Below are 11744 nucleotides of genomic sequence, written 5' to 3'. Positions count from 1 at the left end.
ATATGGATCTCGACCCACTAGAAAATCTTCCAACGGGATTTTCCGAATCAGATGATGAGGGTCATTTGTTTTGAGTAAAATAGTGGGAGCATATTTAATTAAAGGCCTAATTAAATATGTCAATGATACTTATATTTTCATTAATCCTTGTGTAGATAACCATGACAGCAAACACCTCTAACAACATTTTGCGATCAATCCTTGATAAAGAAAAATTGTCTGGGACAAATTTTCTGGATTGGCACCGAAACCTGAGGATTGTCCTCAAACATGATAAAAAGCTGTATGTCTTGGAGACACCTGTTCCTGAAGAGGAACCTCCTAGTTCTGCACCTAAGGCAGAAAGAGATGCTTATAAGAAGCATGTCGATGATGCCAATGAAACTGCTTGTCTCATGCTAGCTACCATGAAATCAGAATTGCAAAAGCAACATGAGAACATGTCAGCGTTCGATATGATCGAACACCTGAAGATGCTCTATCAAGAGCAAGCAAGGCATGAGAGGTTTAAAGTTTCAAAAGCCCCTTTTCAAGGCAAGTTAGCTGAGGGAGCCCCTGTAGGTCCTTATGTACTCAAGATGATTGGGTATGTGGAAAACCTTGTGATTTTGGGTTTTCCCCTCGAAAAGGAACTTGCGACTGATTTGATCTTGCAATCGTTGCCATATAGTTTTAGCCAATTTGTCCTAAATTTTAATATGATTGATATGGACAAATTGCTTCCTGAACTGCTCGCCATGTTAAGAACTGTCGAGCAGAATCTGAAGTCAAAAGGGAAGTCCATTCTGATGATCGGAAATGGAAAGAGACAGAACAAAAGGCCCACTAAGCAGGGTGATAAAGGGAAAGGCAAAGAAGTTGCCAAACCCAAACCCACCGTTGCTGCTTTGAAGCCTAATGGAGGCATAGCAAAAGAAGGCACATGCTTCCATTGCGGTAAGACTGGACACTGGAAGAGGAACTGCCCAAAGTACCTGGAAGATAGGAAGAATGGAGTAGAGACTCCAACTTCAGGTATTTTTGTTATTGAAATTAATTTATCTACTTCTGCATCATGGGTATTAGATACTGGATGCGGTTTTCACATTTATACAAATGTGCAAGGACTAAAACGGAGTAGAAAATTGGCAAAAGGTGAAGTCGACCTACGAGTTGGTAATGGAGCAAAGGTTGCTGCCTTAGCCGTAGGAACTTATGAATTGACTTTACCTAGTGGTTTAATAATTCAGTTAGAGAACTGTTATTATGTACCTGCAATTAGCAGGAATATTGTTTCCGTTTCTTGTTTGGACAAGTTCGGTTTTTCATTCATAATAAAGAACAATTGTTGTTCAATTTATTTGAATGATATATTCTATGCTACTGCTCAAATGAACAATGAATTATATGTCCTTGATCTTGAAATGCCAGTTTATAACATTAATACTAAAAGGATGAAACCCAATGAGTTAAATCCAACTTACCTTTGGCATTGTCGGTTAGGCCACATAAATGAGAAACACATTTCCAAACTCCATAAAGATGGACTGTTGGACTCTTTTGATTATGAATCATATGAGACATGCAGATCTTGTTTAATTAGAAAGATGACAAAGTCTCCATTCACAGGAAAAGGTGAAAGAGCTAATGATCTTTTGGCCCTCATACATACTGATGTATGTGGACCACTGAACATACCAGCCAGAGGAGGTTTTCAGTACTTCATCACATTCACTGATGATTTCAGTAGATATGGTTATGTGTATTTAATGCACAAATCAGAGTCCTTTGAAAAGTTCAAGGAATTCAAGAACGAAGTACAAAACCAACTAGGCAAGAATATTAAAACTCTTCGATCAGATCGAGGTGGTGAGTATTTAAGCCTAGAGTTTGATGACCATCTGAAAGAGTGTGGGATCCTATCCCAACTCACTCCTCCTGGAACACCCCAATGGAATGGTGTATCTGAGAGAAGAAATCGAACCCTGTTGGACATGGTCCGATCCATGATGAGTCACACCGATCTTCCAAACTCCTTTTGAGGACATACACTGTTGACAACAACTTACACACTTAACCGTATTCCATCCAAAAGGTTGAGAAGACACCATATGAGATATGGAGTGGTAAGAAACCACATATGTCTTACATGAAGATTTGGGGTTGCGAAGTTTATGTGAAACGACAAATTTCAACTAAGCTTGAGCCCAAATCTGACAAATGCTTATTTGTGGGGTATCCTAAAGAAACAAGAGGGTATTACTTCTACAATCCTTCAGAGGGCAAAGTGTTTGTCGCTCGAACTGGAGTTTTCCTGGAAAGGGATTTTATTTCCAAAGGAATTAGTGGGAGGAAAGTAGAGCTTGAAGAAATTAAAGAATCACAAAGCATCAATAGACCTATGGAGGAATTAGAGCAGGAAACATAAGTAGTTGTATAAGAGCAACCTGCTCAAGTAGAACAAGACCAGCGTAGGTCAAGCAGGATACGTCACCTACCTGAGAGATATGGATATCTCATAACAGATCAAGGTGATGTATTACTCATGGATCAAGATGAGCCTGTGACCTACTCATGGAATCTTCGTTTTGATGAAACAGTAAAACAATATGGATTCATCAAGAACGAAGATGAGCCTTGTGTCTACAAGAAGGTTAGTGGGAGCATGATCGTTTTCCTGGTATTATATGTAGATGGCATATTACTCATTGGAAACGATATCCCTACCCTGCAACAAGTAAAGTCTTGGTTGGGGAAATGCTTTTCTATGAAGGACCTAGGCGAAGCAGCCTATATATTAGGAATCAGAATCTATAGAGATAGATCACAAAATGCTTGGCCTAAGTCAGAGTACATAGACGAAGTGCTGAGACGCTTTAATATGAATGATTCCAATGGTTATGTGTTTTGCTTGAATGGTGGCGCTGTGAGCTTGAAAAGTTCAAAGCAAGATGCAGTTGCTGATTCTACAACCGAGGCCGAGTATACTCCTGCCTCAAGTGCAGCAAAGGAAGTTGTTTGGATCAAAAGTTCATTAGTGAACTTGGCATAGTCCCTAGCATTGTGGATCCCATTGGTCTCTATTATGATAACAATGGTGCTATCGCACAAGCTAAGAAGCCTAGATCTCACCAACGATCCAAACACATACTCAGGCGCTATCACCTCATTCGAGAGATAATAGATAGAGGAGATGTGAAAATATGTAGAGTACCAACACTTGACAATAAAGTTGACCCACTAACAAAGCCTCTTGCGCAACTGAAGCATGATGGCCATACTAGATCAATGGGCATTAGGTGTATGCCTGATTGGCTCTAGTGCTAGTGGGAGATTGTTGGTGTAAGCCCTAGAGGCCAATACCTTTGGTACTTGTATCGAATTATTTAAAAAGCATTTTCTTTATTATGGTTGATTAATAAAGTCTATGGAATAGATAGTCCGTTTAATGTATTAAGTGTGACTTAATCATGAGAGCACATTAAACATAAGGACATTATTCTTAAAGTATCCGTAGTCGAGCTTTAGTGTGAAGTGGGATAACATTAAAGCATTAAGACTATTATGTTTGTAGACTGATGATCACATCTCATGGATCATGGATAAAGAGTTATCAAGTCTTAAACATAGGTATAAATATTAGGAGTAATATTTATACCGGATTGACCCGCTATGAGAATACTATATAGAAAGTTATGCAAAGTGTCATTAGTTATTCTCATGGTGATAATAGTGTATACCACTCTTCGACCTGAAACCACTATGGATCCTAGATGTAGAGTCGAGTGCTTTATTGCTGATCCAATGTTGTCCGTAACTGGATAACCATAAAGACAGTTGATGGGTACTACACATTTATCAACATAATGGTTGCTTTTCAGCAATTTTATCTTTGAAGACGTGTGGAAGCAAGTTAGAGTGACAAAGTCTACGTAGTGGGATATGTGTCAGATCCGTAGGATCTAATCGTTGTCGACGATTACTATTGTAGTAGTATATAAGTCAATCTCAGTGTATGAGACAAAGGTTACAAATTTACACATTCTCTAAAGAACTAAAGTATCAAAGTCACGTAGAATTTTGTTTTACATATCTTATCTTTGAGAATTTTTCGAATTTAATCTCTTAAATAAATCATATTCTTATGTTAATAAACTTAAAAAAGTATAAGGTAGTTTTGAAAGATGAATGTAGCGTTGGATCTGACGTGTCTTTCACTGTCTATGTATAGAAAGCTCAATGATTAATGAGCACGCATCATCATCCCTTTCACCGAATCAATTTTTAGATCCCATAAACCAACAAAACTACAAACTCAAAAAATAACAATTATAAATATTAAATACCAGCACTCAGTTACGCACACACTTCGCCAACTTCAACTGTCTCCGCCATGGCCGTCACCAATGCTTTCATCGCTTCTTCCTTCGCCGTACACGCAACCAAGCTTTCCGATCCGCTCTTCATTCCTCTACCACCGTCATCTCTCTCATTCACCCTCCGCCGCTCCTCCTTCTCCCTCAGGAACAAGTCAGAAATTCCTCTTCCACACACTTCTTTTTAATTTATGTATTTGGAGTAGATTATAGCGATGTTTTCTTATGTTCCTTCGTTATTTAAGCATTCTTTGAATAGATTCAATTTTGATAACTTGCAACTTCTTCAACTCTGGTGTGGTGTGTGTGTGGGAATGTGATCTTCATTTCACTAGGGTTCGAATAGGATCACAGTAATATTTATCATCTTCAAAGATATTAGTAGAAATATAATAATAGTATTTAGATTTTTTTTTATATAAATTAGTTGTATTTTTATCAGAAGTTCATAATATTTTATTTTATTTTTTCAATTATTTCTGTGCCTGTTTCTGGATATTTGAATTGATCCTTCGTTTTGTTTGTGTATACAAGAAGTTAAAATGAAAAGTTGCAAGTTTATTTCCAAGTGTTTGACCATTTATGATCTCAGTTGTTCTTTGTCTTTCCCATTGATTTTTTTTTGGGAAGAATTTGCTTGTTAACTTCTTCTACTCACCTTGTTAGTTTAGTTCCTCTTTTCAAAATCATTATTAGTGTCAAATCCTATGATATTTAAAGGTCATAGACTCGTATCGTATTAGTAAAAGGATTTGTTACGCTAGAGTTTGATTGAAGCTATCCCTTTTTCATGGCATTGGAATATACTAAACAAATGGTGGTTCGTTTTTGCTTGAGTCGATGTTGTTAATTCTACTCCTTACCAAGGATGGAGGGAGGGGGTGTCCGGGGTCATGACTCATTTATCTCCGTTCTTTGAAATTTTTAGGCTTGAAACTTCTATTTAGCATTGTCACTATGGATAGGTTGTTTGGCATTCAGCTTGTTATTCAGTTTTTCTATGTGTTTTTACCTCTTAGTTAGTCATTCTTGATAAGTTGGAATCTCCGATCCTAGAAACATGTTATTGATGAGATTTTATTATTTCTAGTTGTTTGTGAACACCATCGGAACTTAAATCTTTTGTAGTAGAGTCCCGTGAGGTATATATATCTCTTGTTCTTACTGCTAAATGAAATGTTGTGCAGGAATATTGTACATGCTTCTTCTTATGACTTGAATGCAGTCGATTCAGCTTCACCGGTCAGTGATGAGCTTCTTGCCCTCATATCATTCCTTACATGTACTGTCTAGGTCAAGAAAATGAAACCGTTTAGATATTTGTACTATAGTGACATAACAATAAAATGGAACCCCTATTTAGTCCCAAACTGACTCCCCCATCCCCAACCCAACCCTGCGAGTCTTTTCCCTCTAAGTAATCCAGTCCCTCATTTATAGATGGGTATGCCATGCTTTTATATACAATATTTTTGTGACACTTTGGTTGGTTAATCCTTACTGCAGAAGTCCAATAAAAATCTTGATAGTGTTCCAATGCCAATAGTTTTGATTGATCAAGACTCAGATTCTGAAGCAACAATTGTGCAGCTTAGCTTTGGTGATCGCCTTGGAGCTCTTCTTGACACGGTGATGTGGCTATTGGGAACTTAATTATGCTCAATTTCTAAAAAAGTTCAATCCAATTGAATTTGTCTGTATATTTTTTATGGCGTATTCATATGATAAAAGAGAAGATTTATTCCATTTATTAATAATTGATTTTCATTTTTTAATATCAAAGCAGATGAAAGCATTAAAAGATTTGGGATTGGATGTTTCAAAGGGAACTGTCTCTACAGAGGGACCGGTGAAGCAAACCAAATTTTTTATAACACAATCGTAAGTCTTTTTTGTCTTTTCTCTTCATTTTTGTTGGCATTGTTTTCTCTTGATGACTGGAAATATAAAACTTAAAATAAAAGGATTTTATGGTGTTATGTAAGGGTTATTTCATTCACTATCAAATTATTTGTCACTAGCACCATTGATAGTATTTATGTTGATTATATTACGAAGGTATATGTTTTATCTGATTGGTTTTCCACTTACAAATACATTTAATTGGTTCTTCAAAACCACTTTGGTGCTTAAAGTGGCATTCAATGGTCTGTAAAAATGCAAAACCGATGGCAGTTAGTTATTACTACTGGAGGGACAATTTTATGTTTACTATAAATGTCAATGGAGTACCACCGTGCAGTCAGGCTCAGGCATGTCTTTGGACCAAAATGGATATTTGGTCTTTTATTTACTTGCTTGGCTTTTAGTGATCTATTTTTCCTTGTGTGTCACGGATATGAGACAGTAACTTGTCAAGGTTTAACAGTTACATCCATCTATAATTGCATTTATCAAGAATTAGTTTCCCCAAAGTTAAGTAAAGACTCATGAATGGTTTTTAACATTACATCTCAAACTTGCATTGATCTGTGGAAAATGAGTCGGTTTCCACCTAATCTAGTGTTAAAATTCACCTTTTTTCACAAAAGAATTTTTTTCTTGAATAATTATTAATTAAAGCATGTGAAAGGAATGAAGACGTCACTTGTCATTCATTGTCTAATATGTTTTCACTGCTTCACTGATACATTTAGTCTTCACGAATTTTGTTTGGTTGGTATTCTGTCAGAGATACTGGGCGTAAAGTCGAAAATCCTGATATGCTAGAGAGAATTCGACTTACCATTATCAACAACCTGTTGCAGTATCATCCTGTAAGTATGCCGATATATTGTTTAGAGAGAATTCGACTTACCATTCTCACGAGTATTATATAATTTGTCCAGGAGTCCAGTGAACTACTAGCGATGGGTGAAGTGTTTGGCCTAAAGGATCCAGAAAAGAAGGTGAATAATACTCTTCTCATTTTCCTTTCCTTTTTTATTTCCTACATAGAAAATACGTTACTTTTTTTACGGAGACCTCTGCACCATTTTTTCCCTTTCTTTCAACCAAAGTTTTGTGTGCTTGAATAAACTTTTAGGCCTGAAACTTTGACATCGTATTTAATTTTGTTCATGATGAGAGTGTAACATTGGATAGTGATATGATCTGAGTAGTGGTTATAAGCGGTGGACATCTCTCACCTTACAACTTGGTTTTATAAAGGATGAGTTAAGTACAACCCAAATTCTAAGAGTTCATACTTCCTTGTCATCTCTTCAGTTTTGTTGTATAATGCCATTAGTTAGTTAGTCAGTATACTTAGGTAGTTAGAGAGGGTCAGAGAGGAAAGAGAGGAGGCTTGTCATGTATGAAAACTGGGGCCTTTAGAGTAGGGACCTTGCAGACCCTCAAAATTTGGTATTGTTGTTCTTTAATCAAGGGAGATTTGTCGCATTTCTTTGGGGGACAAAAATACTGGTTCATATCAAATGGTATCAGAGCTCCGATCTTGGAGTTGCAGGTATCGCAATATAACTGTGAAGATCAATATCATACAGCGGAGAAGAGAATGGGGGGGTGTACATGGTAACTGTGGAAAGAGATCTGCAAGAATCGAGACACAAATATTATCTGTTTATTTTTTGGGTAACTAGAAATGTCATGTTTTCTCATCTAATCATCTGATATTTTTGTGGCAAAATTATTACTTTTGGGACTTGTCACCGCATTTTGGCTGCCTACAAACTGAACTTCCACCAAATATCCCTTACTACTCAATGTGGGATTTGGGGACCCCATAATACCCAAGTCCTTATCGCAGCAGCACCCCTGTACTAGAAGATGCTAGGTTCTTTTTTGAAAATGCGAAGGAATTAAAATACCTATATTACTCTGTATTCATTACATTACATGAAAAAAAATTAAATGCATATACTTTTTATTTATTAGCTATTTGATTTCTTAACTCTGTTTGAAGAGCACATGTTAACAAAATGCATGATTCAACCAGGTATAGCAAGATGCAGTTTTAGTCTTAGTCTCGCAAATATATATTTTATTACTATTGTTTTGTGCAGCTTGATATTGAAATTGCAACTCATATTCAAGTTAAGGAAGATGGACCCAAGAGGAGGTTTGCATCTTTATAATATGTGAACATAATAATTATTCACCCCCTCTATATTTTACTTTTCTTTGGGTACAATTTTCGAACTGTTTATTAACGAAATTGTTTCGACCCCAAAGAATTTGCATAACTTGCAACCAATATGCGATAGGTGTTTGATATCATACACTCTAATGCTTTTGAGTTCAATATATTTCAGCTTGCTGTGCATCGAGACGGCAGATAGGCCAGGATTGCTAGTTGAAATAATCAAAGTCATTGCAGATGTGAACATCGATGTTGAGTCAGCCGAGATCGACACAGAAGTATCTTCCTTGCTGTCCTGTCTCTGTCCGTCTCAATCTCTGTGTTTCCATTACTCAAAGTAACTTTACCTTCTTTTTCTCTCTGCAGGGTTTGGTTGCCAAGGATAAATTTCATGTCAGTTATGGCGGGGCTGCATTAAACAGATCAATGTCTCAGGTAACCATTGCATTGATTTAAAATTAAAATGAACTTGTTATTCAGTTTCTCATTTTGCTGAAATTATTTAATTGTGCAACAATCTCAGGTTTTGGTGAACTGTCTGCGTTACTACCTCCGGAAGCCAGAAACCGATATTGATAGTTACTGAGGAAACACCATTTACTTGTATAATAATCAGTCCAAATTCAAATGTAACTGTTGTTGTATCAAATTGTCAATGAGATCCATATTATTATCACATGTGAGGCATACAAATACCATTTAAAAATCTGGTAGCTTTACTGCTACCAGATTATGGAATGAAAATATGTTGAAATGAATGTAACCGTCTCTGGTTCTTTTCTTCTTCCTCTATATCTATTTTTCTATGATTTGCCTCTGTTATTTTCTTATATATCAAATATCTTATACGCCTATTAGGTTAGATTTATCTCATATCTTGTGGGTGGCATTGCTATTTTGGTAGGTGAAAACGGGATGCATAAATAAGTCCCTTTATTAGTTAAGTGATCATTTTTAATTAAAGACAAAATATCTGAAATCTGATCAGTGTGGTCAAAAGTGTGGTTTTAGTCGTTGGCCCATAAAGAGTAGGGACTAGGTTGTATAGTATTATATGACTAGGTTCTTTTTGTAATCATAGAATCAAAAAAACAATTGACAGAGCCATTGAGGATTGTGAGTGGAAGTGTGAGATACAAAAGAAGATCTGGTTACTCATTTTTTCAAGATTCCGAATTAAGGTGATAAGACATGTCTAAAACAAATAACTCTGATATTTTAATTTCATATAATTAATCAATGAATTTTTCGTTTACCTGGTATCAGAATTATGATTTAATTGTTTGCTGTTTAAATATGATTATGATTTAACATTATTATGAGTTGCGATCCTGTTCATGGATTGGAATTCCAATTTTTCCGGTAAGACTATCTTTACTTGATTAAGGAAAAATCAGAAGCACTTGAAAAGTTTAAAATCTTTAAAATTGAGGTTGAAAAGTAACTAGGAAAGGTGATAAAGATGGTGCGTTCCGACCGTGGTGGAGAGTATTATGGTAAATATGATTCTACTGGGCAACACATGAGGCCTTTTGCAAAATAGTTGCAAGATTGTGGAATTGTTCCACAATACACCATGCCCGAACAAAACGGTGTAGCCGAAAGGCGAAACCAAACTCTTAAGGATATAATGAGAAACATGATGAGTATATGTAATTCACCAGAATTTTTGTGGGGTGACGCTTTGAAAACATCCCTTTATATACTAAACAAAATTTTTAGTAAATCAGTTCCAAAAACACATTTTGAGCTTTCGACAGGTAGAACACCCAGTTTTAACCATCTTCGTGCTTGGGGTTGCCCTGCAGAGGTTTAAATATATAATCTCTTTGAGACAAATCTTGACCCAAAAACTAGTCGTAGTTTTTTCATTGGATATCCAGATCAAGCTAAAAGATACATATTCTTCTGTCCTGGTAGAGGTAATAAAATTGTGGAGTCCATGCATGCAAAATTCCTTGAGCTTGATGTTGCTGAGTCTGTCATTGCATCTGATAATATTGATTCTATTATGCCCGACGTTGTTACTTTGTCACTACCTAATTTTGATAATGCTAGATCATCCACTGCTCATGGAGGTTTTTCTCCAAATGAGAGTGTGACTGAACATCCAGTTGAAAATATGGTTGAACCACTTGTTAAAAATGTAGTTGATCCTCACGTTATAGTTGAGGTTGCACAACTTGATGAGCCAGTAGAGAAAATTCATGTTAGAAGGGAAGTAAGACAAAAGGCACCTTTTATCCTTGATGATTTTGTAGTTTATCTTAGTTAGGATGCTTATGATGTTGGTATTGTTATTGATACTAAAAATCATCTAGAAGCTATTACTTATTCTCAATCTTGCAGGTGTGCATGCAACACCCTGAGGGTTTTGTGACAAATGGTAATGAGCTTTTGATTTGTAAATTGAAAATAATCTATTTATGGTTTGAAACAGGCTTCCAGACAATGGTACTTGAAATATGATGAGGTGGTGACTTTATTGGGTTTTGAAGAAAGTAAAGTTGACCAGTGCATCTATCTTAAGGTCAATGGGAGCAAATTATCTTTCTCGTGCTGTATGATGATGATATTTGCTTGACAATAGTGATCTTGGTCTACTTCATGAGACCCAACTTATACTAACCAAGTTCTTTGATATGAAACATCTTGGTGAAACATACTTTATGTTGGGAATTGAAATATACAGAGATAGATCACATGGTATACTTGGATTGTCACGGAGGACTTATATCAATAGAGTCTTAGAGAGGTTCAATATGAAAACTGTAAGTTAAGGGATGCTCCAATTTCTAAAAGAGACAAGTTCAGTAAAGATCAATATCCAAAAAATGAGATTGAGCGGGCAAAGATGAAGGGCAAACCTTTGGATAGTGTATTGGGCAACTTGATGTATGCTCAAGTATGCACTAGGTCTGACATTGCTTTCATAGTTGGTATCTTGGGACGATACCAGTCTAATCCTAGGAATGATCATTGAATTGCTACTAAGAAATTGATGAGATATTTGCATAGAACTAAAGAGTATATGCTTATTTTTAGGAGAGTTGACAACTTAGAAATAGTTTGGTAGATTGACTTTGATCTTATTGGTTATGTTGATGATAAGGAATCTACTTCTAGTTACATTTTTATGCTGGATGGAGGTGAGATATCTTAGAAAGGTAAAAAGAAAACCCTTTTTGCCTCTTCTACCATACAAGCAGAGTTTATTGATTGTTATGTTGTTGCCACTCATGTTGTTTGGTTGACAAATTTAGTGATTGGACTTCGTATTGTCGATTTCATTGCTAAGCCACTAAAAC

The 11744-nt window shown here is 36.1% G+C and overlaps 1 protein-coding gene across 1 annotated transcript; it reads left to right on the top strand.

Moving 5' to 3' along the window:
• Positions 1–4180: 4180 nt before the first annotated feature.
• On the top strand, positions 4181–9194 carry LOC127092324 (ACT domain-containing protein ACR12). The gene is made up of 10 exons (XM_051031173.1): positions 4181–4509; positions 5543–5597; positions 5862–5984; positions 6142–6236; positions 7027–7111; positions 7184–7243; positions 8360–8415; positions 8609–8714; positions 8803–8871; positions 8960–9194. Exons 1-10 carry the CDS (start codon positions 4373–4375, stop codon positions 9020–9022), a joined length of 849 nt encoding a protein of 282 aa, XP_050887130.1. The 5' UTR covers positions 4181–4372; the 3' UTR covers positions 9023–9194.
• The last annotated feature ends 2550 nt before the right edge of the window (positions 9195–11744 follow it).

This window comes from Lathyrus oleraceus, chromosome 6, assembly GCF_024323335.1.
Source record: "Lathyrus oleraceus cultivar Zhongwan6 chromosome 6, CAAS_Psat_ZW6_1.0, whole genome shotgun sequence".
Lineage (NCBI taxonomy): Eukaryota > Viridiplantae > Streptophyta > Magnoliopsida > Fabales > Fabaceae > Lathyrus > Lathyrus oleraceus.
The sequence above is the reverse complement of the archived record's forward strand: the minus strand, read 5'-3'. Positions and strand labels throughout refer to the sequence as shown.